Source organism: Lissotriton vulgaris, chromosome 5 (assembly GCF_964263255.1).
Source record: "Lissotriton vulgaris chromosome 5, aLisVul1.2, whole genome shotgun sequence".
NCBI classification, from domain to species: Eukaryota; Metazoa; Chordata; class Amphibia; order Caudata; family Salamandridae; genus Lissotriton; species Lissotriton vulgaris.
The window spans coordinates 1,695,345,301-1,695,368,781 of record NC_141693.1 but is presented as its reverse complement, the minus strand read 5'-3'; the positions used below and the strand labels follow the sequence as shown (position 1 = coordinate 1,695,368,781).

General features: G+C 47.0%; 1 protein-coding gene across 1 annotated transcript in view; it reads left to right on the top strand.

Annotated features, from left to right (window-relative positions):
• The window catches only part of NSF (N-ethylmaleimide sensitive factor, vesicle fusing ATPase), a 696,320-nt gene that overhangs the window by 580,808 nt on the left and 92,031 nt on the right, over positions 1 to 23,481 (top strand). Inside the window, exon 17 of the mRNA XM_086923839.1 lies at positions 900 to 979. Within this exon, the coding sequence (XP_086779965.1) occupies positions 900 to 979 (80 nt within the window). The remainder of the gene's footprint in view (positions 1 to 899; positions 980 to 23,481) is intronic.

Below are 23,481 nucleotides of genomic sequence, written 5' to 3'. Positions count from 1 at the left end.
CCTATTGATTCAAGTACAAAAGACGGAAGTGAAATAAATAATGAAGAATGTTCCAGAAGGACAAGCAGTTTCTACAAATAAGGGCTCTAAAGTCACTGGATTGTGCAAACCTTTGAGGTGTCTCACATGAAACCCTCCTTGGTGACAGTTTCTGGTTTTGTTCTGTCACAATACCATATAGATGATATCTCCTCACAGTTGAATCCTTCATCACCACCCAGAGCCTCTCAATTGTTGTCCTCGTACAATAAAACTCGGTCCATGATCTCTCTCCTGACCGTGTAATTGACTCCTGTGATACTACATATTCCTAAACTAGGAAAACACATTCTACAAAACAAAACATACGTTGTTTTGTTCAGTAGAAGTGTTTGTATCTCCCTATCCTATAAATTGGAATGTACTGTATGTTGGTATGTTATGTTGCCCTCCTTGGGTGCATTTTAAAATATAAACTGTTAGAGATTTTGTTTGTCATTTAAATAAATTCACATGCTTCTACTTTTATCTCATCTACTCTAAGAATAAATGCCACACACTTTTCACTGAGAATGTGCCCCACAAATTACCCAAATGGGCAAACAGTGTCTAAAAAAGTTTTTTGTTAGTTTTAAAGTATTTATTGATAGATGTGTCTTGTATGTTATGTATATAGGGAGTTAGAACAATATATAAAAAAAAAGTGTTGTACTGTAATAGATGGGGAAAAAGAGATTTTATCACAAATTAAAGACTAAACTCTTGAAGATAGTGGTTTTACTGTGTGGAGAGTCAGTCAAAGAATACATGAGTTATAAGCAGAGGCCTTAGATTATACATGAATGTAAGCACGTAGATACTCTTCAGTAGTATAGATCATGTTTGTGCCATCTCCTTTTATTCACATTATCTTTATTTAGATTATGTTCCTATCGGACCTCGCTTCTCCAATCTGGTTCTGCAGGCTCTTTTGGTGTTGTTGAAAAAAGCACCCCCACAGGTAAGAGAGTTTTGAAATTCTATGAAATTGCTATGGTTGTGGAACCTGAGCATTTGTATTTCCGATGACTTGCCATCCATCACAGCTAATCACCTTTTGTGTTTTGTTCTGTCTGAAAAATTCTTTGTGTTGAACCAGTTCTTTGGAGATTCACTCTGAACATTTCTAGTGTTATTGTAACTGTCCTACTTTCTTCCATCATGAATCTCAACTTATGAAGTTCTCATTTGGGAAATGTTTGAAGTAGAGCTATGACTGGTCTTTCGGAGAGTCTGCCTTTGACTTTTGAAGGTAAGCATTACTCAGAGGGACACTTTAATAGGCCTTTTTAGGTCTCGCCTAGGCAACGCATGTGCTGTCTATCCGAGACATCAAGTAATCTGTATATTGGGTAAAACTCCACCTATTGCTGTGTAAGTTCTCTTGCTGCTTGCCATTAGTTTATCATTGCGGTACAAAAGGGGTAGTGATGGACGGAGCATGCGAACCAATCAAACACTCACATCCAGTCAACAGATCTGGGTTTAATCCATCACCGTTCTTTAGCCCACTCTGCCACCCCAGTTCAGATATGGCCATATGCAAATCAGTCTGACCCTATGCCTCATGGGAACAGTCCAGCCTGAACTGCCAAGCCATGTCTTCCCTGGACCGGAAACAAGCTTCCTAGGACCGTTTTCTGGCATTACCGACGTCTTTAGCCAGGCTTGCTTGAATCCAGTGGCAAAGTGAGCAAGGGACTCACGTCTGAGCATACCCTGCCAACTTATGGCGAACAAAGCAGTACAAAAGGGGGTGGTGATGGACGGAGCATCCGAACCAATCAAACACTCACACTGACATTGCTCTTGTAAGCTGGCTTTTTATTGGCTGTTGATCAGATACTCACTTCCGCTTATTCCAGAAGCAGCACTGCCTAACGACTGTTTTCGTCCGCTTTTGATGAGAACTTTCTTTTACGTTTTTTGCAGCCCAGCATGCTGAGTTGCAGCATGACACACTTACTTCCATACATATTCAGCACGGCGCTCGTCATGAGTGCTGCGCTGTTAATTGTTTCATTATTTTCTCCACCTCTCCACACTTATTTTTATTTTTATGATTTCCTGCGTGTCCCATTGCTGCCCTCTACCTCAGTGGAATTTTTGTTTCCTACGCCGGGCGGAGAGAGCTCCTTGTCATGACAACATGCCATACCCATCTATACCCATAATCGTAATTCTAGGGGGGGGCGGCATTGCCATGGTAGTCAAGTCTTGTTATCCTTGTGTCTGGAAGGTACTGAACCTGGATGGCTGCGGGAGTGCACATTTTAATGTCACGGTCAGCCACCATTTCACCTTTTCCGGACTTTTGGTTTATCGTCTGCCTGGCCACGATACTGCCTTCAGGAAGGCTCTCCCTGAAATGGCTAGCTCCCTTGCAATGGGTTCTGCCAATTTTAGTATCCTTGGAGATCTTAATCTCCATTTTGATCGCCACTTTACTCCATCGATTAGCAGCACTATTGCAGATCTAGAGGCACTGCAGTTAAGCCAGCTGGTCACTCACCCTACACATGTGGGTGGGCATATATTGGACCCCATATTTTCGAATTTGTCGGGTGCCAAGGTTCCGCAGCCAAGCCCAGTTGCCTGGTCTGACCACTTTCTTGTGAAATTGTATCTTACAATTGGTGACCTTCCTTTTAAACCGTTAGATAGTCGTTTTTAAACGTCCTTGGAAAAAACTAAAGCTTGAAGATTTCCACCGCCTTCTTGTTGAAAATCGTCTTGGGCCCCTCAACGAGGTGGAATCCGGCTATGATCTTTTTTGTGTCTGGATTAGCCGGGCTCTAGATGCTTTGATCCCCGCCACGAGGAGCAAATGTCGCTCCTTAGAACCAAGTCCATGGTACGATAGTGCCTTGCTACCGCTAAAAAAAGCATGTAAACAAGCGGAACGGGACTGGCAGAAAACTCACGAAGCTGGGAAAAAGACTGCATACCTCACTAAAGTCAAAAGCTATCATAGAGCCATATGTAGGGCCTGTGCGGCCTACTATTCTAAAGAATTTAAAAACCGCTCTAATGCGTCGAAACTGATCTTGAAAGTCCTTAAAGACCTGACCGTGAAAAGAGCTCCTACAGCGGATATTTGTTCAGAGTCTCATTGTGAAGATCTAGCGGCCTTTTTCCTTGAAAAGGTTCAGGCTATCTATCGTTCTTTTCCCTGCTCTATCCCTTCGAGCGAGGCTCTGAGAACCAACCCTTCCACGAATGTGACTCTTTCGACCCTCCCTTGCCTGTCGGAGGAGGTGTTTAATGGGTTGGCCACTAAAGTAAAATCTGGGTCTCCTGCTGACCCTCTTAGACTGGCGCAGTTTAGGGAACCATCTATTCTTTGCCTCCCTCATGTGCGCCAGCTCATTAACTTGTCCTTTTCCTCAGGCACTGTTCCAACCAAATGGAAACAGGCTTTTGTCACCCCGATCTTAAAGAAACCCACGTTGGACCCCATCAAATTGGAGAATTATCGACCAATCTCTTTGCTCCCATGGGTTGCGAAGGTGGCAGAGGCCCACGTCAATGGTATGCTTTTGGAACATCTACAGAGGGCTAAAATTCTGGATCCCTCCCAGAATGGCTTCCGTGCTGGCCACAGCACCAAGACAGCTCTACTCTCGATGACGGAACATCTGCGGTCTGTGCTTGATTCCGGTCAGACTGCGGCACTGGTGTTACTTGACCTCAGTGCCGCGTTTGACACGGTTTCACCCTTGATTCTGCTGCAACGTCTGGAACAGGCCGGTGTCTCTGGTACAGCACTGGACTGGTTTCGGTCATTTTTAGCTGATCGCTCATTCTGGGTTGCAACCCCGCCCTTTGAGTCTAAATCCTATCCGCTCGAACAGGGAGTGCCTCAGGGGTCAGCACTGAGTCCCACATTGTTTAATCTGTATGTGCAGCCGCTGGCTGCGGTCGCCAAGCATTGGGACATGAACATGGTCTCCTATGCTGACGATACACAGCTGGCGGTGACACTGAGTGGGAGATCCGACCTTGAGGCTCCCAGGTTCCGGGACGGTCTCTTAGCAGCAGCGGGCTGGATGACAGCTAACTGTCTTCAGCTCAATGCTAAGAAGACGGAGGTCCTGATTGTGGGCAAACAGAGCAGCCTTTGGGGTGTAGAGTGGTGGCCCCCAGAGTTAGGTGTCACTCCAACTCCGGTTTCGGAGGTTAAAAACCTGGGTGTCTGGCTAGACTCTGCCCTCAGTTTTGGCAGCCACACAAAAAAAGTGGCAGCTACGTGTTTTGGGATTTTGCGAGGGCTTAGGCCCATCCTGAAATTTTTCGATGCCCCTACCAGGCAGCTGATTATGCAGGCTACTATCTTATCACGGCTTGATTACGCCAGCTCGTTCCTCTTAGGGGCCAACGAGGCGGAAGTCGCCCGGTTGCAGCGTGTTCAAAATGCTGCTGCTAGAGCCCTGGTGGGTCTACCGAGGTTTTGTTCCGCGAAAGAAACTATCCGGACACTACACTGGCTGCCCATGGCGCAACGGATTGATTTTAAGACCTTATGTTTGTCTTTCAAGATCCTTAAATTGTCCTCCCCCCAGATCCTTGATAACCTTCTTATTCCCTATGTTCCTTCTCGTTCTCTGAGGTCTTTGGGTCAAAACCTGGCGGTGGTCCCGCGGTTCAAGCTCTGCCGCGCCGGAGGACGTTCCTTCCGTGTTTTAGCTGCTAAGTTATGGAATTCACTTCTATCCCAAATTAGTGCATTGGATGACTTGTTTGATTTCAGGAGGGCCATTAAAACCCATCTGTTTCCTTCTGCACTTTAGAATTCCGCTCTTCTGCCACCTGACTCTCTGATGTCTCCTGTGTTATGTCTTTTGCCTGTCCAAAGCGCCGGGACGCCCCTTTGCTGGGGCAGCTGTGCGCTATAAAAGTGCTGATAACATAACATACAGGGATACATTGTTTCCGCTGTATCTGTCAGCCCCGCCCGCCCATCCCACTGAGACACATGTGGGGTGCTGGATCTTCCATTGCGGGCGGGGCTGCTTTATTTTGTGTGTGTTGGGCTACGACCTTGTGCACCCGTGCCAGCAGGGACCCTGGGAACACATTTGGGAGTGCTTTCTACTAGCCCCAATAACATTACACAATTACATATTCATATTTTTGTAACACGAGGAGATTAATCGGCAGCTGATGATATTACTTAAATGTCTTTAACAGAGCTATCGATTAATCTCTCCGTGTCTACAAAAAATATGAACAGGTAATTGTGAATGTTACTGGTGCTCATGGAAAGCGCTGGTCCTCACCATTTCAAACAAGCAGCATTAGTGACAGCAAAGCTTGCTTTGTGGACGCCGCGCCATGTTTCCGCGTTTGTGTTTTGTTGTTGTTTTTTTTACTTTAAAGCTGAGGCGGCGCCCGCTTCAGGGATGCCGTGCTTTGTTTCTGCAATCTCTTGCCCATTCCTTCGCTGCGATCGAGCGTGCACTTACAGGGCCCCCCCACCCTACCCTCTGACACGAGCAGGACCGTCTAGAGTGGTATCGTAGCAGCCTGCACTGTATGGTCTCCCTGGGGCACAAGCAGGCATACACTCCTGTGCTTTTGTTTTGCGTGTGGGCTGTACAGCAAGCAGCCTGCAACAAGAGGAAACACTGATGCTGGCGCTCAGCCTTTCTCTGCTACCTTTTTAAAATGCTGCTCTCCTCTTTGGTAAGTAACATTGGATGGGAAGCTACTATGCTGAAAGTCTTATGGTGCAGGGACTGCTTTTTGTTTCTTCTGGCTTTTCCCTTTGTTATTGTTTCGTCCTATTTGCTTGTAAGCCTGCTTCCTGAGGAACTTGTTAGGGTGGATTAAGCCTGAACTGTAAGTAAGGTGAGATGCCAACTGCTGAGCAGAGCGAGATATCAAATCTTATAATATAGTATTGCGTGCACTTACTCCTTAAATAATTACTCCACTACAAACCAAAAAATATAAATAAAAAACATAATTTATAATACCAGTAGCTTTTACTTTTACAAATGCTAGACCTATTGCATTGCAAATGCTTGTTTCAATTTATCAAGTTTTCCTTCACCGAACTCCACTTGGATGTTTTATGTGATTTTGAAGGTTTTGAGGAGTAAGGCACCTTAGAAGCTTACGGTGGACTTAATTCTGTCCTCCAGCTGTGATTCTGTTCAGCAGCCTGCTTCATAGGCAGTGGTCAATGACTTGTCACAGATGATCACTCTCCTGCTGCTTATATTGTTTTTAATGCGAGTGGGCAGAAAGCAAAGTGCTGCAGCGAAGGAACGTCTTCCTCGTACAGATCCAGAAGGAAAAAAGTTAATGTAGGCAGCAGATCACCATGAACTTTATAACTGCATTTCCCTTTGACGCGATCAATTACATTTGATGGGGTCTGCAGGGGATGGGGTACAAATGGGACTAACGAATTGCAACCTTAAAGCTTCTTTTGAGGTACCCTGTTAATTTTGCAAACTGGAACTATATGCCATAATGCAGTAGAACTAACTTAACCTTAGTGCACAAGTGGTGAAGCATTCAGCAAGAGAGATGCTACAAATTAGCAGAAAGAAGCATGAAGGTACGAGTAAATGGAAATCTATCATAAACTGCAGATACCTGGATATTGTGCTCATCTCTTTTTTGCAAAAGTAGGTTCTACTTTGTATACTTGTATGTAACTCTACCTCTGTCTGGTAGAGTCCACGAATCGAACAAAAGACCAACCTTTAATGTTACATCGTCACAGGTGTATTTCCATTTAAATTACTTTGGACAGTGTAGGTAGTGGATGAATGGACCTTTAGTCTCATTGTGTTCCTGAGGGTCTTATTACCTTATTAAAATACAGATGTAAAATGTGCAATAGTCATGATTTCACACAAATAAGTGTACGTAATTAGAAATTACTTCATGTTCTCTTTTGCATACTTTGTCCACCATTTTTGTAAGGGGTAAAGACCGTTTCATGATACCTGTAAGTGGCATGGACCACTGTGCGATCCTACTCAAAGCGCGTCTAGCTTCTTATACCTCAGCTAAGGTAATACAACAAGACCTGTATGGTTAAAGGCCATAATGTGAATTAGAAAAATAATAACAGACCCAAATTTTGTCGTAATTGAAGCACGTATAGCTGCTTTTTATCTGCGTCATTGTTGCGTGGTCAGAGAAGGTGAGGAGACAGAGACCAATGTGTGGTCATTTTTGCTGAGACTGAAATATTCAAGTGAGCCGGCATGTAGGAGTGTATATCTCATTGTTTTGCTAGGACCAAAAGGGTCAGAGTTGTGACCAAGATACGGTCTACAAGTGCTGCTCTTCTCTGTGTGACCAAAAAGCGGTCCAACATAAAATCACAAACCGACATGTGGTCACAGTTGCAGAGTAAATGACTGGTTGCTGTCCCCGCCTCCAGAATGTGGCATGCCTGGCAGGAGGAGGTTAGTAAAGCCGGGTACGTCTTTTTAAAGGACCGTGCGTCTGTGCATATATTGTTTCGTGCTAGCTAGAAACTGACCACGTGGGCAAGAACCATGGGAAATGTAGTTCCTGTGTGGACTGCTGACGTAAGACTAGACTGACTGAGTTTAAAAACAAATCCAAGTTGTAAAAGCCATATCTTTTATATGCCATCTCTATGTGCTTTATACTGGAAAGAATAGGGGCAACAAGAATTAACAGATATAACACACAAAGATGGTTGGTTCTCTTCTGGGAAATGTATTCCCTGTAAGGTCTGTTGCCATAAGACTAGACTGATGGAGGTTGAAGACTAGGCCCTTGTGTGCAGCCAATATGGTTTTGTGTGCCTACTCTATATTTATTGTAAGAATAATAAGGCAACAATGTTCCAAAATGAGGTACCACAAATCAGTTCTCTGTCCTGATGGTTCAGAACACAGTGTGTGCATTAATTGATAGCGGGCTATTGGAGTTATGGCCATTATACTGGTGCAGTGTGGTCTAGGTCACCGATAGGTGTGGTGTAGTGGGGCTTCTCTACGTTCATCTGATATCTTCATCCCATGTGTTTAGATACTAGGTAGTGCCTGGTTAGCTTTGTGTTGGATTTTTTTTACATATCACAAAACTGTGATATTAGACTACCGTTGGTTTCACCTTACGGGTAGTCATAACTACATACTGGAGTTTGCAGGGACGTGATGAGGTAGATAACCCCACTAATGTTACAGTTTGTGTGGTTGCCCCAGTATTGGAACTTTCATAGATTTCCATGCTTTTGTATCATTCCTGTCGTCTGAATGGGAGTCTCGGTAACAAAAATAACATAGCAGTAGGTACAAAAGAGAAAGAAAAAGGCCTAGGCCTCATTCCCTTTTGTAGCATATCACCCTCTTTTTGTAAAAGAGACCAAACCTATGCATCAGCCAATCAGAAGAGCCTCTCCCCATAGAACCCTCCTGAAGGAACCTCCGAGCCTCAGATTTTCTACTGCACGTTGTGCTTAGGGAGTCTCCTTTGAGCTCTGCTCATTTTATCTCTTTTCAAAAGTTTTCTACAGGATTTGTCTTCAGGATTGTACAAGGACGGCTGACAAGGAGAAGAAGGCCCTTTTGAAACCATGTTCCACCTGTGGCAAGAAAAGGTTGTTTGTGGAGGATAAACGTAAGGATTGTATTTATTGCCTCCATCCGGATCATAAGGCAGAGGACTGCAAGATCTGCCGTACTTTTTCTACCGAGACCCTCTGGGATCGTGCTGGTAGACTTCTTACCTGGATCCAAAAGCAGAAGGAAAGGAAACCCGCAGTTTCCAATGACAGTGAGGATTTATCATCAGCTGTGTCATCTAGAAGGTCAGTCAAAAGGGGTAGGGGTTCCCCTTCTCCTTCTGTGGAACATCCTTCTAAGGCCTCAAAAAAGACCCCCAGAGAGTCTGAGAGCCAAGGTCCAGGCGAATCTCCTCACCATAGTGAAAAGGAGAGGGTAGGACTATCTACGCCTTCTAAGGGTTTGAAGACTGATCCAGCCTTCAAGAAACCCTCTTCCCAATCGTCTGACAGAAGTTCCTAATCATCGACGATGAAGACGTCAACGGAGGCTCCGTCAACGAAGAAATTGAAGCCAAAACCAAAACTGGTTCCATCGACGGGCTCATAGACGGAACATTCAACGACGAAGGGATCATTGACGAGGATGAAAGCGTTGACGACAGCTGCAACACCGTCGACGGGAAGGTCACCGACGACTGCATTGTCGACGGCGAGGTCAGCGACGACGACAGTGTCGTCGACGAGGGCCTCGACGATGACAACATTAACAACGACGACGGCTGGAATGCCGACAATCTCGACGTTGACGACATCGACGACTCCAATCTCGTCGCCGAGTGTTTAAGTGTCGACGAGGCATGTTCCGTCGACAGAGTCGACGACGGCATTCACAGTACCATCATCGACGGGACCGTCTAAGATCTTGGCATCGGAGAAAAGAATCACTATTTCTTTGACAAGAATTACACCGGAAATGACCTCTCCTAGGAGGGTAACCCCCTTGCCACCAGCTCTACTATTGGATGAGGAGGAGTCAGATGAGGATGATCAGGACTCATATGGCTACGCTAACAGTCCCTCTCAACTTCTGTTCAAGTGTCAGGAGACGGACTCTGAAGGAGGGTATGACCAAGAAGATGGTTATCGTCATCAGGCTGCCCATTCACAGCATTATTCAGGTCAAGACATGGTTTCGGTACAATCTTCTTTCCTGCAGGACCTGCATAAGATGCTGCAGGATTACAAATCTAAGGCTGCAGGGCCTGTTCCGGCTCCAGTTGCGCAAGCCACGCCTGTCTCGGCTCCTGCCTCAGCAGCTGTTCCTGATTTACCTGCTCAGGTGTCCCCTCAGCCACAGGCATCAATTCCACAAGAGCCTTCCAGACCAGCAGACAGCCATGATTATTCCTCGGATGAGGATCATGATTCGGATAATGAAACTGATCAAGCTACTGAATGGGATGAATATATCATTCCGGACCCTCCATATCCATGTCCGGATCCGGCGGATTCCCCGCCAGCGGATGTAGGGGGTTTTCATCAGCTGATGGAAAGAGCGGCTGGCAGGTTCAAGTTGGCAATGCCTGCTGTGACATCCGAATGTTTCTTGTATGATTTCAAGGAACCTTATAGGAAGACTACAAGGTCCATACCAATAGTGCAACATCTGTGGGAGGAAGGCCTTAAGGCTATGAAAAACCCAGCGACGGTGGTCCCTGTACTACCGCGTCTGGATAAAAAAAACAAAGCGCCTGAGGATGGTCATGCTGCCTTAACGGGCCACCCAAGACCGGACTCTGTTATTTCTCAAGCGGCACAGAGAAAATCCTGCACCCCTCTGCTCCTTTAACGACTCCTCCAGACAAGGAAGGAAGGAGATTGGACAATGCTGGGAAGAGGTTCTCTTCAATGGCGAGTCTTCTGGTGCGGGCAGCTAATGCCCTGGCAATATTTGGCAGATACGACCGCCAGCTTTGGTGTGATGTCGCACCGTTCCTGGATCAGCTTCCTCCAGAATCGAAAGGAGAGGCAAAAAAGGTCTTACAAGAAGGAGAGGCGACTTCAATGGAGATCATTGACTGCGCAATGGACATTGCTACAACAGCGTTTCGTTCGTTGGCTGGAGCTGCGGTCCTCCATCACCAGGGGTAGCTGAAGGCGACCTGGTTTCGACCCGAGATCCAAAATAAAGTCTTAGATTTTCCTTTTGATGGAGAAACTCTATTCGGGAAATTGATTGACTAAACTCTCCAGGACATCAAAAAAGACACTGAGACCGCCAGATCTTTGGGTACGCTTCAGTACCGCAAAACTCCTTTTAAGGGATCAAGAGGCAGAAGTACAAATTACAGAGGATCTTATCCACAACAGAGATACTCATCCTACGGCTCAGGTTCCCAACAATACCGCCAGCCTTATCAACCAAGGCAGGGCCAATCCTTCAATTACTCCAGGCCTTACAACAAAAGGAAACAGGCTCGTCAGGGACGTGATACGTCCAAGCGACAATAGCCGCCTCATGGCTCTTCCTACTGTACCCTCCTCCAAGAAGTCATCAGTTGGAGGCAGGGTATCCCAATACCTTCAAAACTGGTCCAAGATAACATCGGACTGTTGGGTGCTCAACATCATTCGAAAGGGCCATACCTTGGAATTTACTCAAATCCCACCACCCAAGCCCCCTGCAGCCATTCCATCGAAACACCTGCGTCTTCTGCGGCTCGAAGTTAATCAAATGCTCCTGAAAGGGGCTATAGAGCCGGTTCCCTCCGACCAAAGAGGACAGGGATTCTTTTCCAGGTTCTTCCTGGTAAAGAAGACGCTAGAGAAATGGAGCCCCATTTTAGATCTCAGGGAGCTCAACACCTATCTCATCTCCCTGTCTTTCCGGATGGTCTCTCTTCAAGACCTCTTGCGGCTGATCAATCCGAGGGATTTCATGGCCACGCTCGATCTCGAGGATGCGTACTTTCATGTACCGATTCACCCAGCACACAGAAGGTTTCTACGATTCACAGTAGCCAAGAGCCACTTTCAATTCAGGGTTTTACCCTTTGGTCTTCGCTCAGCCCCGAGGATCTTCACGAAGGTGCTGGCGCCAGTAGCGGCATTATTGCGGTGGAATCATTTTCAAGTCTTCCCCTACCTGGACGACTGGTTGCTGAAAGCTCCGTCCAGGGAAGCAGCGCTGGACGCTGTTCAGGCTTGTACAAACCTGTTTCAAAATCTAGGGCTCACTTTAAACAAAGACAAATCATCTCTGGTTCCGTCCAGAAAGGCACGTTTCCTGGGAGCCATCCTGGACTCAAAACTCTCAAAGGCTTTCCCAACCATGGAAGACCTCCTATTGCAGCAGGGCAGGGTCCTGCATCCGAGCCTGCATAACCTGCATCTCAGTACATACGGTGACAGTTGATGGTTTTGATCGTCCTACCGAAATGGTTGGTGTCATCTTGGCAGCCAGGCATCCATCCACCAAAACAGTATATACAGGACACTAGGAGAAGTTTCTTTCATGGTCTCCTTTGCACAATGTCCAACCGTTGGATGCAAAGTTGTCTGACATCTTAGTGTTTAGTCTGTCTTGAGCCCTGCAAAGCCTTGCAGTGGCAACAGTTCAGGGTTATCTTTGGGCCTTTTTACGTTTGCAAGATCAGCCATCGCTTTTCAAATCCCTTGTTGTGATGATTTCTTGCAAGGGCTAATCCACATGCTCCTGCCAACACCTTTTGTGATGCCACAGTGGGACCTTAATGCGGTTATCATTTACCTGATGTGCACTTCCTTTTAAGCAATGCACAGCTGTACTCTACGCCTGCTAACCATCAAGATGGTGTTCTTTATCTCCATTACATCTGCATGACCGAATCAGACTTTCATCTGTGTGTAGGCTTCTCTGGTGTGAAAACAGGGTCTGGAGAAAGGAATAGGTGGTCCAGCACATGTGCTCACCAAACATATTAACTATAAACAAAGTAGTGTGCTGTTGCTTTAATCCACCAACACTGCACTGAGGTGAGTGGATTGTGGATGGTCACTAAGAGCATCCTTTATAGGATGCCCTCCCCCACCGAAGTAGCGTGCTTCATCATCGGGTCATGCTCCATGCTGGGTGGACGCTGTTATACTCAGCAGTCTCCTCTGGGGGCTCTTTGCCAGAGATCTTCTAATCTTAGTGACTGATGTTGTCCAGACAAACAGATGGTACCACTCTCTGAACTCTGGGTGGGTGGTGGCAGGTTGGAGATTGACCGAAAGTCAGTGCCCTAATCTACTCAGGGTTGGATGTATTTGTACCTGTTGCAATATACCCTTAGAGTCAAAAAACAGAAACACATCTAATTTTAGAATAAGAGGAGTTTGACGTTGGAATCGATTTTGCCCTCTCAGACCCGTATAGCAATTTAAAGTAGAGTACCTTGGAGCTGCTTCTCATGTACCAGAAAATTCTGTCATGGCGGAGCTTTGCCATTAGCCTTCGCGCTTCCATGGTCTCCCAGGCAAAAACTGTAGAGTATCTGAACAATACACTACTTTGTTTAGAGTTAAAATTCTACATAGAAAGAAGTAGGTTAATTAAATCAAACCAACCTTTTTTTTAAATCATTTTGCAACAAGAAGTAAGGTGCTCCTATTTTAAAACAAAGCATTTCTAGCTGGGTCTTTTCTTGCATCTCTCATTCCAAGGCTGGAAAGTAGTAGGTCACTCAACGAGAGGCTTTCCAGCCACCAAAGCACTTGTCGTCTGTGTTCCACTTACAGACGTGCACAGCTGCATCTATGCACCCCCTTATGAATCACTACTGCTTGTTTATCCAATCCACATCAGTCAGCGGTTGGACAGGCAGTACCAAGCAATCTTTCATTTTTATGAGCCTCAGTTCTGCCTAAGCATTATGCATGACTCCATGCACTGCTTTGCCAATCTTAATTCAACCATGTGAATATATGAAAGATCCAGTGCTTCTGAAGAAAAAATTAGTTACCTGCAAGTAGTTTTCCAGCATTGGTATCTTTCATAATTCACATGCGCTCGAGAGGCTACCAATATTGCAAAGAAATGAGCTTTCAAAATCAGGAGGGTTGGAGCTCTCAGTCTATCCACCAGATTGGCTGGACTTTGGGTCATAAAATAAGATGCATGGACTACTGGTAGTTCTATGATTGCCATACATTTGTTTTCAGTGTTAGTTGATATATTGGAATGCTGTTGTGTTAACATTGACTACCGGGAGTTCCCAGTCGTCTAATAATTCAAGCATATGAATCCGTGAAAGACCCAATGCTGGAGGACTGCAGTTACGAGTATGTGCCTTTTTGTCTTCACCCCTGGTCCCTAATCATAAGGGCAAGCTAGCCAAGGCTAGTGATTTAGAAAAATGGATGTGATATTACAAAATAGGGATTTTAGCTTTTACTTAGGTTTATTTCTCTAACTGTGCGGCTCCAGAGATAAAAAGGGGCTGTGAAAAAACTGGATATCAAATGTTGCTACCTCAGTCGGCCCGACATGAGGTCAATTTCAATGGTTGAACTGCCTTTCTGTGTATAGACACAGTTCTGGAGCTCTCCGTGGTGCTGAAATCCTTAAGGCACCAGCTGTTGACACTATTCTAATATTGAACCAAAGACCCGACTCACAGCTTTTCGAAATCACCATGGAGTCCTGTCTGTCCACCGAAGTACTGGTCCTGGGTTCGTAAATAAGAATCTGCAATATCACCTTTGAAACTGTTGCCTGCTCCAAACAACCTCCAGGATTAGGAGGGAAAAGCGTGGCACCGCTGTTGGAATAGTGCTCTATATGCGTTCGTCAATGAAGTCATCATGTAGTATAGCCCTGTGGACAGATGCATCCACTTCGCCAATCCTGTGCGTTTGACCCTGCGGATTCTCATATCAGCGGTCTTGTCATTCCGAAATCCTTCAAACGAGTCCCCTCCATGTAGTTGCTATCACTATTGTATCTCGCCCCTCTTCTTCCTCATGTTTTCCTCTTATGTGTATCTTCCCTGCCTAATGTTTCCAGGGTTCTCCCCTTGCGTTCTTGGCTTTTCTCGCCCCCACCCTAACCAGTTATTCCCCCTCTCTCGCCCTACATAATTCACCCCGCTCTCTGCTCCGGCCTCCTTATCCTGTTAGTTTAAGCCCGGGCTCTTTCTGATGCAGGGCAATCATAACACGTACGCTTCCCGTCTCTCGGCGTTTTACGGTGGCTGGTGCATTACTTTCGCTTGTGCTTCCTGAACGACGTACTCCGCATTCCTAGAGTCTTTATCCTCACATTTCATTATGAGGATTTCCGCGGGGTCGGTGTTTTTGTCCAGAAAGCTGAAAAAGGCTGGTATCTGTGTTCATTTTACTTCACGTTGGAACAAAAAGGGTGATGAGAAATTGAAAGGCTCTCGGGGTGTTTGTGTCGAGTCTGTGTGTGCGTGCAGAGGGAGCGGAGGATCGGGGAGCTGCGGGAGCTCGGGTCTGAAAGGGGCTGCCGCAGCGGGGCGTCCGGAGGGACTAAAGGGATCCTCTGAGAACGGAGCGAGAGCTTTCTGAGGCCCGAGGCGGCCGCCTTATCCCCGCGATGAGTCACACAGGGCCTTGTGGGAGGCGCGCGCGGTGACGCAGGCACACACACCGCGCTCCCACGGGGCACGACGGGCGCCTCGCTGGGTGATGGGCAGCTCAAGGCAACGCCTGTGACAGCCGTCCTGTCGCCGGAGCCCGCCTATCAACTGCTTTCAAAGCAGCATTAGCCCCCCAGACAGCCCTATCCCATCTCAGAAAAAAAAGAAACGACTACAGTCAAACTGCCTGCCCTTTTCACTAGGTTTCACCGCGGACCTCCCCAATCTCCGCTTGTGAACCAACTGCTCCAGCTCCGCTGTTACTATCGCCACAAACTACCCCATCGCAGCTCTTAACAGTGAATAGTCCCATCTTCCTTCTCAAACCCTATCGCGAAAGTTACCCCCATCTTCTCTTAGTCATTGAGCTGCATAGAAACATCTTCCCTCTCAATACTATCACCACAGACCGCCTTCCTTCTTCCCACTGTCAAAAAGCCATCCTGCTCCCCTCTCAGTAGAAATCGCCACACAAACCAACCAACAAATTTTCCTCTATCAACATACTTCCACCTTTTCCTGCACGCTCATAATCTCTGCAGTGAATAAAGACCAATGAGGATGATTCGGGTAGCTCACATCCAGCCACTCAGGAAAAAAAGTAAATATATACAAAAACCAGCGATGCTTCTTATCTACAGGCCTACGCTGCAGATCGTGTAAGCAAGTCTACCAAAAGTGACTGCTGAAGGGAACTTGCACTCAAGGTTGAGGGCTCGATATCCCCACACGAGGGGCCATCTCACTCCAGGTCTGAACTTTTCACCTCTAAATCATAGTTTTCGGGTGTGTTATCCTAATTATCTCAATCAAAGCAAGTGAAGAATATAGCATTCAAGGTACATTAGGTTATCACACACATCAGGAATGAAAACATAGTGACCTGGAGGAAGAGTTTCACTCTACTGAGGATACTGGGATTAACCACTGCATTCTGAGCCGGCCTTTGCTAAGATAGCACCCTGGGCGTTGGCAGAGAGAAACCTGGCGCCCTTGCTGATGGTAGAGACTCAAATGAGGCAACAGGGGGTCCCTTTCGTGTTCACTTGTCAGTACCTTCCACGCATACTTCCACCACAAGATAGCAACCATCTATAGAAACTTCGATCCCCAACCCTCTGACCGCCTAAGCATACAATCAACCACCACCGCCGACCACCCGCTCACTGCATGGGAACAACTCAGCACATTGAACACAACTCACAAACTCCATCCACTCAGGAGCTCCCACCAACTTTTCAACCTCAATAGATTTGTGATCAGCCACCCGATAACCACCATCCTCAATGCCTCCTTAACCACGGTAACCTTTCCCGTTGTCTGGAATCACACAAAGGTGAGATTCCTCCTCAAGAAACCTTCGGCAGACCCCAGCGAGCCCTAGTACTACCGTCCCATCTTGCTGCTCCCATTTCCTGCCAAAGTCCTGGAGAAAGCCATCAACCTCCAACACACGGAACAACCTACTGGACCCCTCTCAATCAGATTTCAGAGCCAACCACCGCACCAAGAGACAGCCCTGATCGCTGCAACAGATGACATCCACACCCTACTAGACAGAGGAGAATCCGCCGCCCTGATCCTGCTGGACCTCTCCACAGCCTTCTAAACAGTTTCCCACCACACATTCCTCAATCAACTATGCCAGACTAGAATTACAGATGATGCGCTCAAATGGATGGCATCCTTTCTCACGGAGTGCACCCGAAAGGTCTACCTCCTGCCCTGCACCTCAAAACCCAAGCACTCCATCTGATGAGTACACCAAGACTGATTCCTCAATCCAACGCTCTTCAACATCTACATGACACTTCTCGCAGACATTGCCAGATCGCACAACATCAACATCATCTCCTGCACCGATGATACCCATCTCGTCCTCTCACTCCACCTCGACGAATACCAACTTCCACAACTGTATGAATGCCTCAGCCTGGATGAAGGACAACTGCCTGAAGCTCAACACTGATAAAACGGAAGTTCTGATCTTCAGCAGACATACCGCCCTTTGGAATGACTCCTGGTAGCCGGGTGGCTCAGACTCACCCCCATACCAAAAGACCACGCCCGCAACCTCAGCATCATTCTGGACAACAAACTCTCCATGAAACGTCAGGTCCGTGCAGTTTCCTCAGCTTGCTGCCACACACTCCGCAAAGGCTTCAAGTGGCTCCCCATTAATACTAGGAAAATGGTGACGCAGACCCTCATCACCAGCCGACTGTACTACAGCAACGCACTTTATGCACGCACACCTACCGAATTTATGCAAAGACTCCAGACGATCCAGAACGCAGCTGCAAGACCGACCTGCAACCTGCCCACGAGGACCTACATAATCCAGCACCTGAAGAACCTCCACTGGCTCTCCATCCAGAAGAGATGCCAATTCAAGCTTCTGACCCATGCTTTGAAAGCCCTCCACAACCAAGGACCTGCCTACATTAGACATCACCTCCATTTCCATCAACTTATCAGGAATCTCCTCTGTGCACACCTCATCCTCGTACAGATACCACGCATCCGCCACTGCCGTTCCAGAGGACGTGTCTTCTCCCACCTTGTTGCCAAAGCCTGAAAGGATCTCCCCCTTAACCTCCTCACCACACTCTCGCTGACCCACTTAAGAGAGGGACTCAAGACCTGGGCGACTGATACCTGCGGCTGTGCACCTAGATACCCTCTCGGGTGATAAGCTGTGCTATACAAGTACAACTTGATTGAGTACCTTGATGAAAAGGGTCTGGCCCCTGACCACAAACATCCCTGGACTTCCCCCAGCTCTCCGAAATCATAGATAGCTTAGCTGCCTCACACAGATGATGGTTTGATTGATGTCCCACAGGAGTCAGAGGGGGAAGGGAGGGCAAGTAAAGTGCCTAAAGGGTTGTTAAAAACGTTGCCCGCTTTATGATAATGAAGGATTTAAACTGGCAAATCAGATAGAACTGAGCAGGCAGGGATAATAACCCCCACACTTGGTAACACACACACACGCACACACGCACACCCAACCCACACACAACGCGCACGCACACACCCACACACACCCAACCCCCCCCACACACACACACACACACACACACACCAACCCCCCCCACACACACACCCAACCCCCCCCACACACCCCCCCAACCCCCCCCCCACACACACCCAACCCCCATACACACACACCCAACACCCCCACACACACCCCCAAACCCCCCCCCCCACACACACACACACACACATACCACACACCACACTCTTGTATACATTGCACAAAACAGATTTAAATGAGACATGGTTACTTTTAGTTTGTGGAAAAACATGGCCGCAATTCATTAATTTTGCATGCATGATTACGTATCCCAAGTCCTAAATCAAGATGACAAGCCATCAGACAGTTAAAGTGTCATAAATCATGGTGGCACAAAACATAATTTGTCACAAGGTCACAAATCATTCAAAAAAAGACATGTCATCAATCATGTATTGCTGCTAGATCATAAATCAATGTTGTCACATCACCACCCAGTCCTGTCATCGGTTTGTCCTCCTTGCTGGCACGATCATACATGTCGCTTAAGGGGGGTCATTAGGTTTCTTGTTGGTTTAACTCTCTTCCTCCATTCTCAGGTGAGTGCCCTTTCTTTTGGCACACTCCTTACCAGGTGAGCCACCTTACCAACAAATGTCCCCCATTTTGCCGCCATGCTGTTTGTGAGGCTCGTGTCTCCAAGTAGCCCACTCCACCCCGTTTCGTAGTCCAGAGGGGGCAATGCCATGTCCTCATTTACTTCATCTCTCCTATTTCCTTTTATTTTTTATTTTACTTGCAACCTACCAAGACTATGACCACCCACAGATGGGCCCAAAACACTCATCCCCTCCTCGGACAGGTGTCTGACGCGTACAACTGCAGGCATCTCAGGTGAATCAAACCATGCCCTATGCTCTCCAGGCCATTAGCCTCACAAAATTTGCTCACAGCAATATTCAGCTTCCTTCCGGAGTTGTCAACAGCACTGTTGTACATGGTCCCCCCACCATGTGATCCCGGGGATAATTTCTGACCAGATTATGGTTGAGCTGCAGAAAGCCATTGCTGCCGCATTTAGCCTGATGTCGCTGAGAAGATCCAACCTGCCCAACTGGACGAGGTCATTGACCCCTAGGGGAATAATCAATACCTCATGGTGCCTGGTGGATAATGCGCACAGTCCGTCAAGCGTTGCAGAAAACTGGCCCTTCTCATCCCAGGCTAGCCCCACCATTTTATCTCTGTAGCTTTGGTGCCATTGGCTGAGCTGCTACTGCCTTGGCTACACCTTGTTTGCATCCTGGGAACAAATGAGTGCCCGACAACCCACACTGTTCTGGGTCGGCCCCCTATCGAGGCAACAAAGTTATATCTGCCCAATTTGGTGGCAGCGAGCCGACCGTCTGTTTATATCAGTTGGGATCTGACGTACATCTTGTAATTGTTAGAGCGCCACCTACCCACTTCTTTCATGCCATCATCTGGTACCCCATGCTGCGCCACTGTTGTGGCCACCCCTATCCTAAAGAAGTGGGAACCAAAACCTGGAGGGAGAGAAACCTGCTTGGCCCAGGGTTTTCACATGACTGCCGTAAACTGGAATTTGCTCAGCATATCACAGCTGCCCTGTATGAAGAGTGCACCCCTTATGTATTGCCAAGTGGTTGTGGGGGCTACACTGGGGACAGTACCTTGGATCTGCTATGCAATGAAAACGCACCCAGATTCCCTTGCCTCACTGGTCCTTTTTGGCTCACCTGAGCAAGAACTGGATTTTGTCTGACTTTGGCCTGCATTGGTGGCTTGTAGGCACATTGGACCTACATCTTCCTTTGCTCCGGCAACAAGTTCACTTAGCCTGAATTCACAGGAAAATGGTGTAGTGATGGCAGCCATGTGGAGCGTCAACTCAAATGAGTCATTTGTAACTATCTACGGTGTCGGCCACCTGGATCAGTTTCTCAAAGTCTATTGGGCGCCTCATTTCTTGTTTCTTCTCTTCCAGGCACTTCCAACCCTTGAAGGCTGTTCTAATGTAATGGGAGCCATGGGATCCCTGCCTGGACTCAATTTTGAGAAATGGGCTACTGCCTCTAAGTGAGTTATGGGCAGGATTTTGTCTTCTTCTCCTGGTAGGCCCATCCAATGAAGTGCTCCTTCGCCATTGTCATGGCTCGCTGTCCCCCAATGACTGTAGTCCCCCGACCTGCATCACTGTGTTGATATATCTGTCATAACGCCTTGCTGTGGCGGGTGTGAAGGCTTGCTCGATTAGTACCGAGAGCTCCGTTCCACTAGTTCTCACAAATGTTCTGGAAAGGGCATCATTCTCTGATGGGCGTCTGGTGCTAATCTCCTGAAGCTATCTATCTGGGAACGAGTGAGGGCATCTGCCAGTGAGTTCTGGATGCCTGAAACATGCTGTGCCCTAATTATAAGGTTCCCATCAAGCTGCAACCTAACCATACGCCTCAAGAGCCTTAGTATATCTGGGCAGGTGGTCGTGCCACTGTTTATAGCCTACACCACACCCTGATTATCGGACCATAGCGTGATTTTTATATCTTGCAGGGCTACAACTATGGGGAATAGTTCAAGGAAGGTGATATTGGTAGTGCCCTCCAGTTCATTCCATCTTCTGGGCCACTACCCTGAGCACCACTTTTGACCCAGTATAGCGCCGAAGCTGTGGCTGCCGGCCGCATCCGTAAATAGGAATATTTGCTTGGAAGTGACCCAACCCTCTCGCCAATTGAAGAGTCCATAGAATTGGGTCAAAAAGCAATTTCACATAGCCAGGTCCCTAATTAATCTTGCCCCCAGCCTGGTTTGGTGGTGTTCCTCTCTTTCACCCGCTGTTAACCTTGTTAATCGCCTTGCAAACACCTGTCCTGCTGGGATGGCCCCTGCAGTGAAGTTCAGTTTGCCAATCAAACACTGCAGTTCACTGAGGCTTGCCTCCACTCTACTATATATAGCCCTGATCCCTCTCAATTCACTGACTTTATCCTCTGGCTGCCTGGTTGTGCCCACAACAGAATCAAGCTCAGTGCCCAGGAACATCAGGGTTGTGGCTGGGCCCACCCTTTTTTTCTGACAAGAGAAAGCCTAAGTCCTTGGCTAATTAAGTGTGCTCCTGCATTCCTCTATCCCTGCCTACCCCTCAAACAGGAAATCATCTAGATAATGCAATTTCCCCCCTCGTGGGTGCCACTTGTGTGGGCCCATACCAGAAATGTACTAAAATGCTTGAAGTATGAGCAGGCTATGGAACAACCCTTCGGCATGGCTTTGTCAAATTATGTCTGCCAATTGTATTGGAAGCCCAGTAAGTGGTAACTGTCAGGAAGAACTGCGAGGAGACAAAAGTGGGCTTAATGTCTGCTTTTGGCATGAGGAGTTCCATACCTTTTGCCTTCACTAGCTTTATAGTATCCTCAACAGTGGAGTACCCCACTGAGCATGCTTCGGGACTGATCCCATAGTTGACCTATGCACCCTCTGGGAATGACAGGTGAATGATCCTGTACTGCCTGATGTCGGGTGATCGCCTCCACATGAAACCCAGGGTGCCTGAACTTGCAAGCCACCCCACGTGCATTAGTCATTGTCATATTTCCAACAGATCACTATCGCCTCCCCCTCCCTATACCCCCCTCACCCCGTCAATGGGCGCTCTCCTGTTGTGGGATGCTTTGTGCTTGTGTGATAATCTAAACTTGTCATGGTTCCCCCTAAAATAAACGGTCCAAAAGAGCTGCTCGCTTTTACCTGCCCGTGCCTTTACCTCTTTGGCTACCATCATTTAATGGATGTACCCAGAGACATCCTCTTCATACCACTCTATCTCAAGGTGTGCCTGCATCTTGAGTCTGAATCCCTCATCATATTCAAGCCGAGCATCACCTAAAAATTGCCTATGGGAAACATTTATCGTAGCCTTGTTAAGCCATAAATCAGCAGCGCAGTGGGGGAACATGCCATGACCTTGAGAGAGTCTAACCAATTGTCGAAGTTTCTTTCCTTCCTCCCTCTCTTACTTTCCTGCATGTCTTCCTGCTTTTTATCACATTGGGTTCAGTCTAAGCCCTCTATTTGTACTTCTAATAGCGTGAAAATGTTAATAAATTCCTTCCTCCAGATTCTTTCTTTACCTGCCAAGTGTATAAAACTTGCTAACCCTGTCGCCATAGTTGCCATGGAGGGCTGACCTAGTGAGGGTCTAGTATATGATTCCGGCGTTTGCCCTGAGGATGCCCTCTGTGCTCCTTGTTGCATCTGCACTGTCCCATGCTGCTATGGGTGATGTCGAACAGCACAGCTAGAGCCTTTCGATATGCCCCTCTGTCTCCATCCCAGTGGTTGGTGGCTACCCCCTCCCTCCCCCCAATTCCTCTTCGTCGAGGAAGCTTGTTTTTGTGCTGCAGCTGAAAAGTATTGGGACAAAAGATTTTCAGCATTCATGAACAATTGCGCTTATATTGTAATTGCATTTATTTAGCGCCTACAACCATTGATGAGGAGTTGAAGCGCTTTTCGACAAGTAGCACGCTACTCCGGAACCTAAAAAGGATTAGTGGTGAATTAGTACAGGGAAATATGAAAATAATTTGAGCTGTGGACGTGTGAGTCTGTTTTTTGGGTTGAAACGGATAGTGGTGGGATAGAAGGAGGAGTTCGCATTCATATAGCGCTTGGTACCTCTGATGAGGCATCAAAGTGATTATCCGTGAGTAGCACGCTACTCCAGAACACAAACGGGATTAGTGGTGAATTAGTATAGGTGAGTATGAAATTCATTTGTGCGGTGGACAGGCGAGTCTGTTAGTTGGATTGGAAAGAATAGTGGAGAGATAGAAGAGGGAAGGGTTTAGAAAATGTTTATTTTGAGATCTTAAGCAGCAGGAGGAGGTTTGGGATGAGTAGAGGAGAGGAAGGAAGTGCCAGGGAAGGGTTTGGACAGGATTGTTTTGGAGATCTGAATAGTTGGAAGTTTGAGATGATGCAAGGAGGGAAGAGTCATGTTTATTTCGGGGGGAATAGTAGTCTTTAAAATAAACCTTAGAAATTCACTGAAAAAACAAAGGTTACAGGTATGTTATAGTGAGGAAATGGAATTTTAAAAAACCGTAGAAATTCATAGAAAAACCAAAAGTTACAGAGATGTTATAGTTAGGCTCAGGTTTCACTCATACAAAGTCAGAGAAATTCAGCAATTCTAGTTAGCTAAGATAACTATAGCTCGTGCTCCTGCAATGCCCTACTTCTGACCTCACATATGACATCACTAATGACATAGTCAGTGACATCACTGA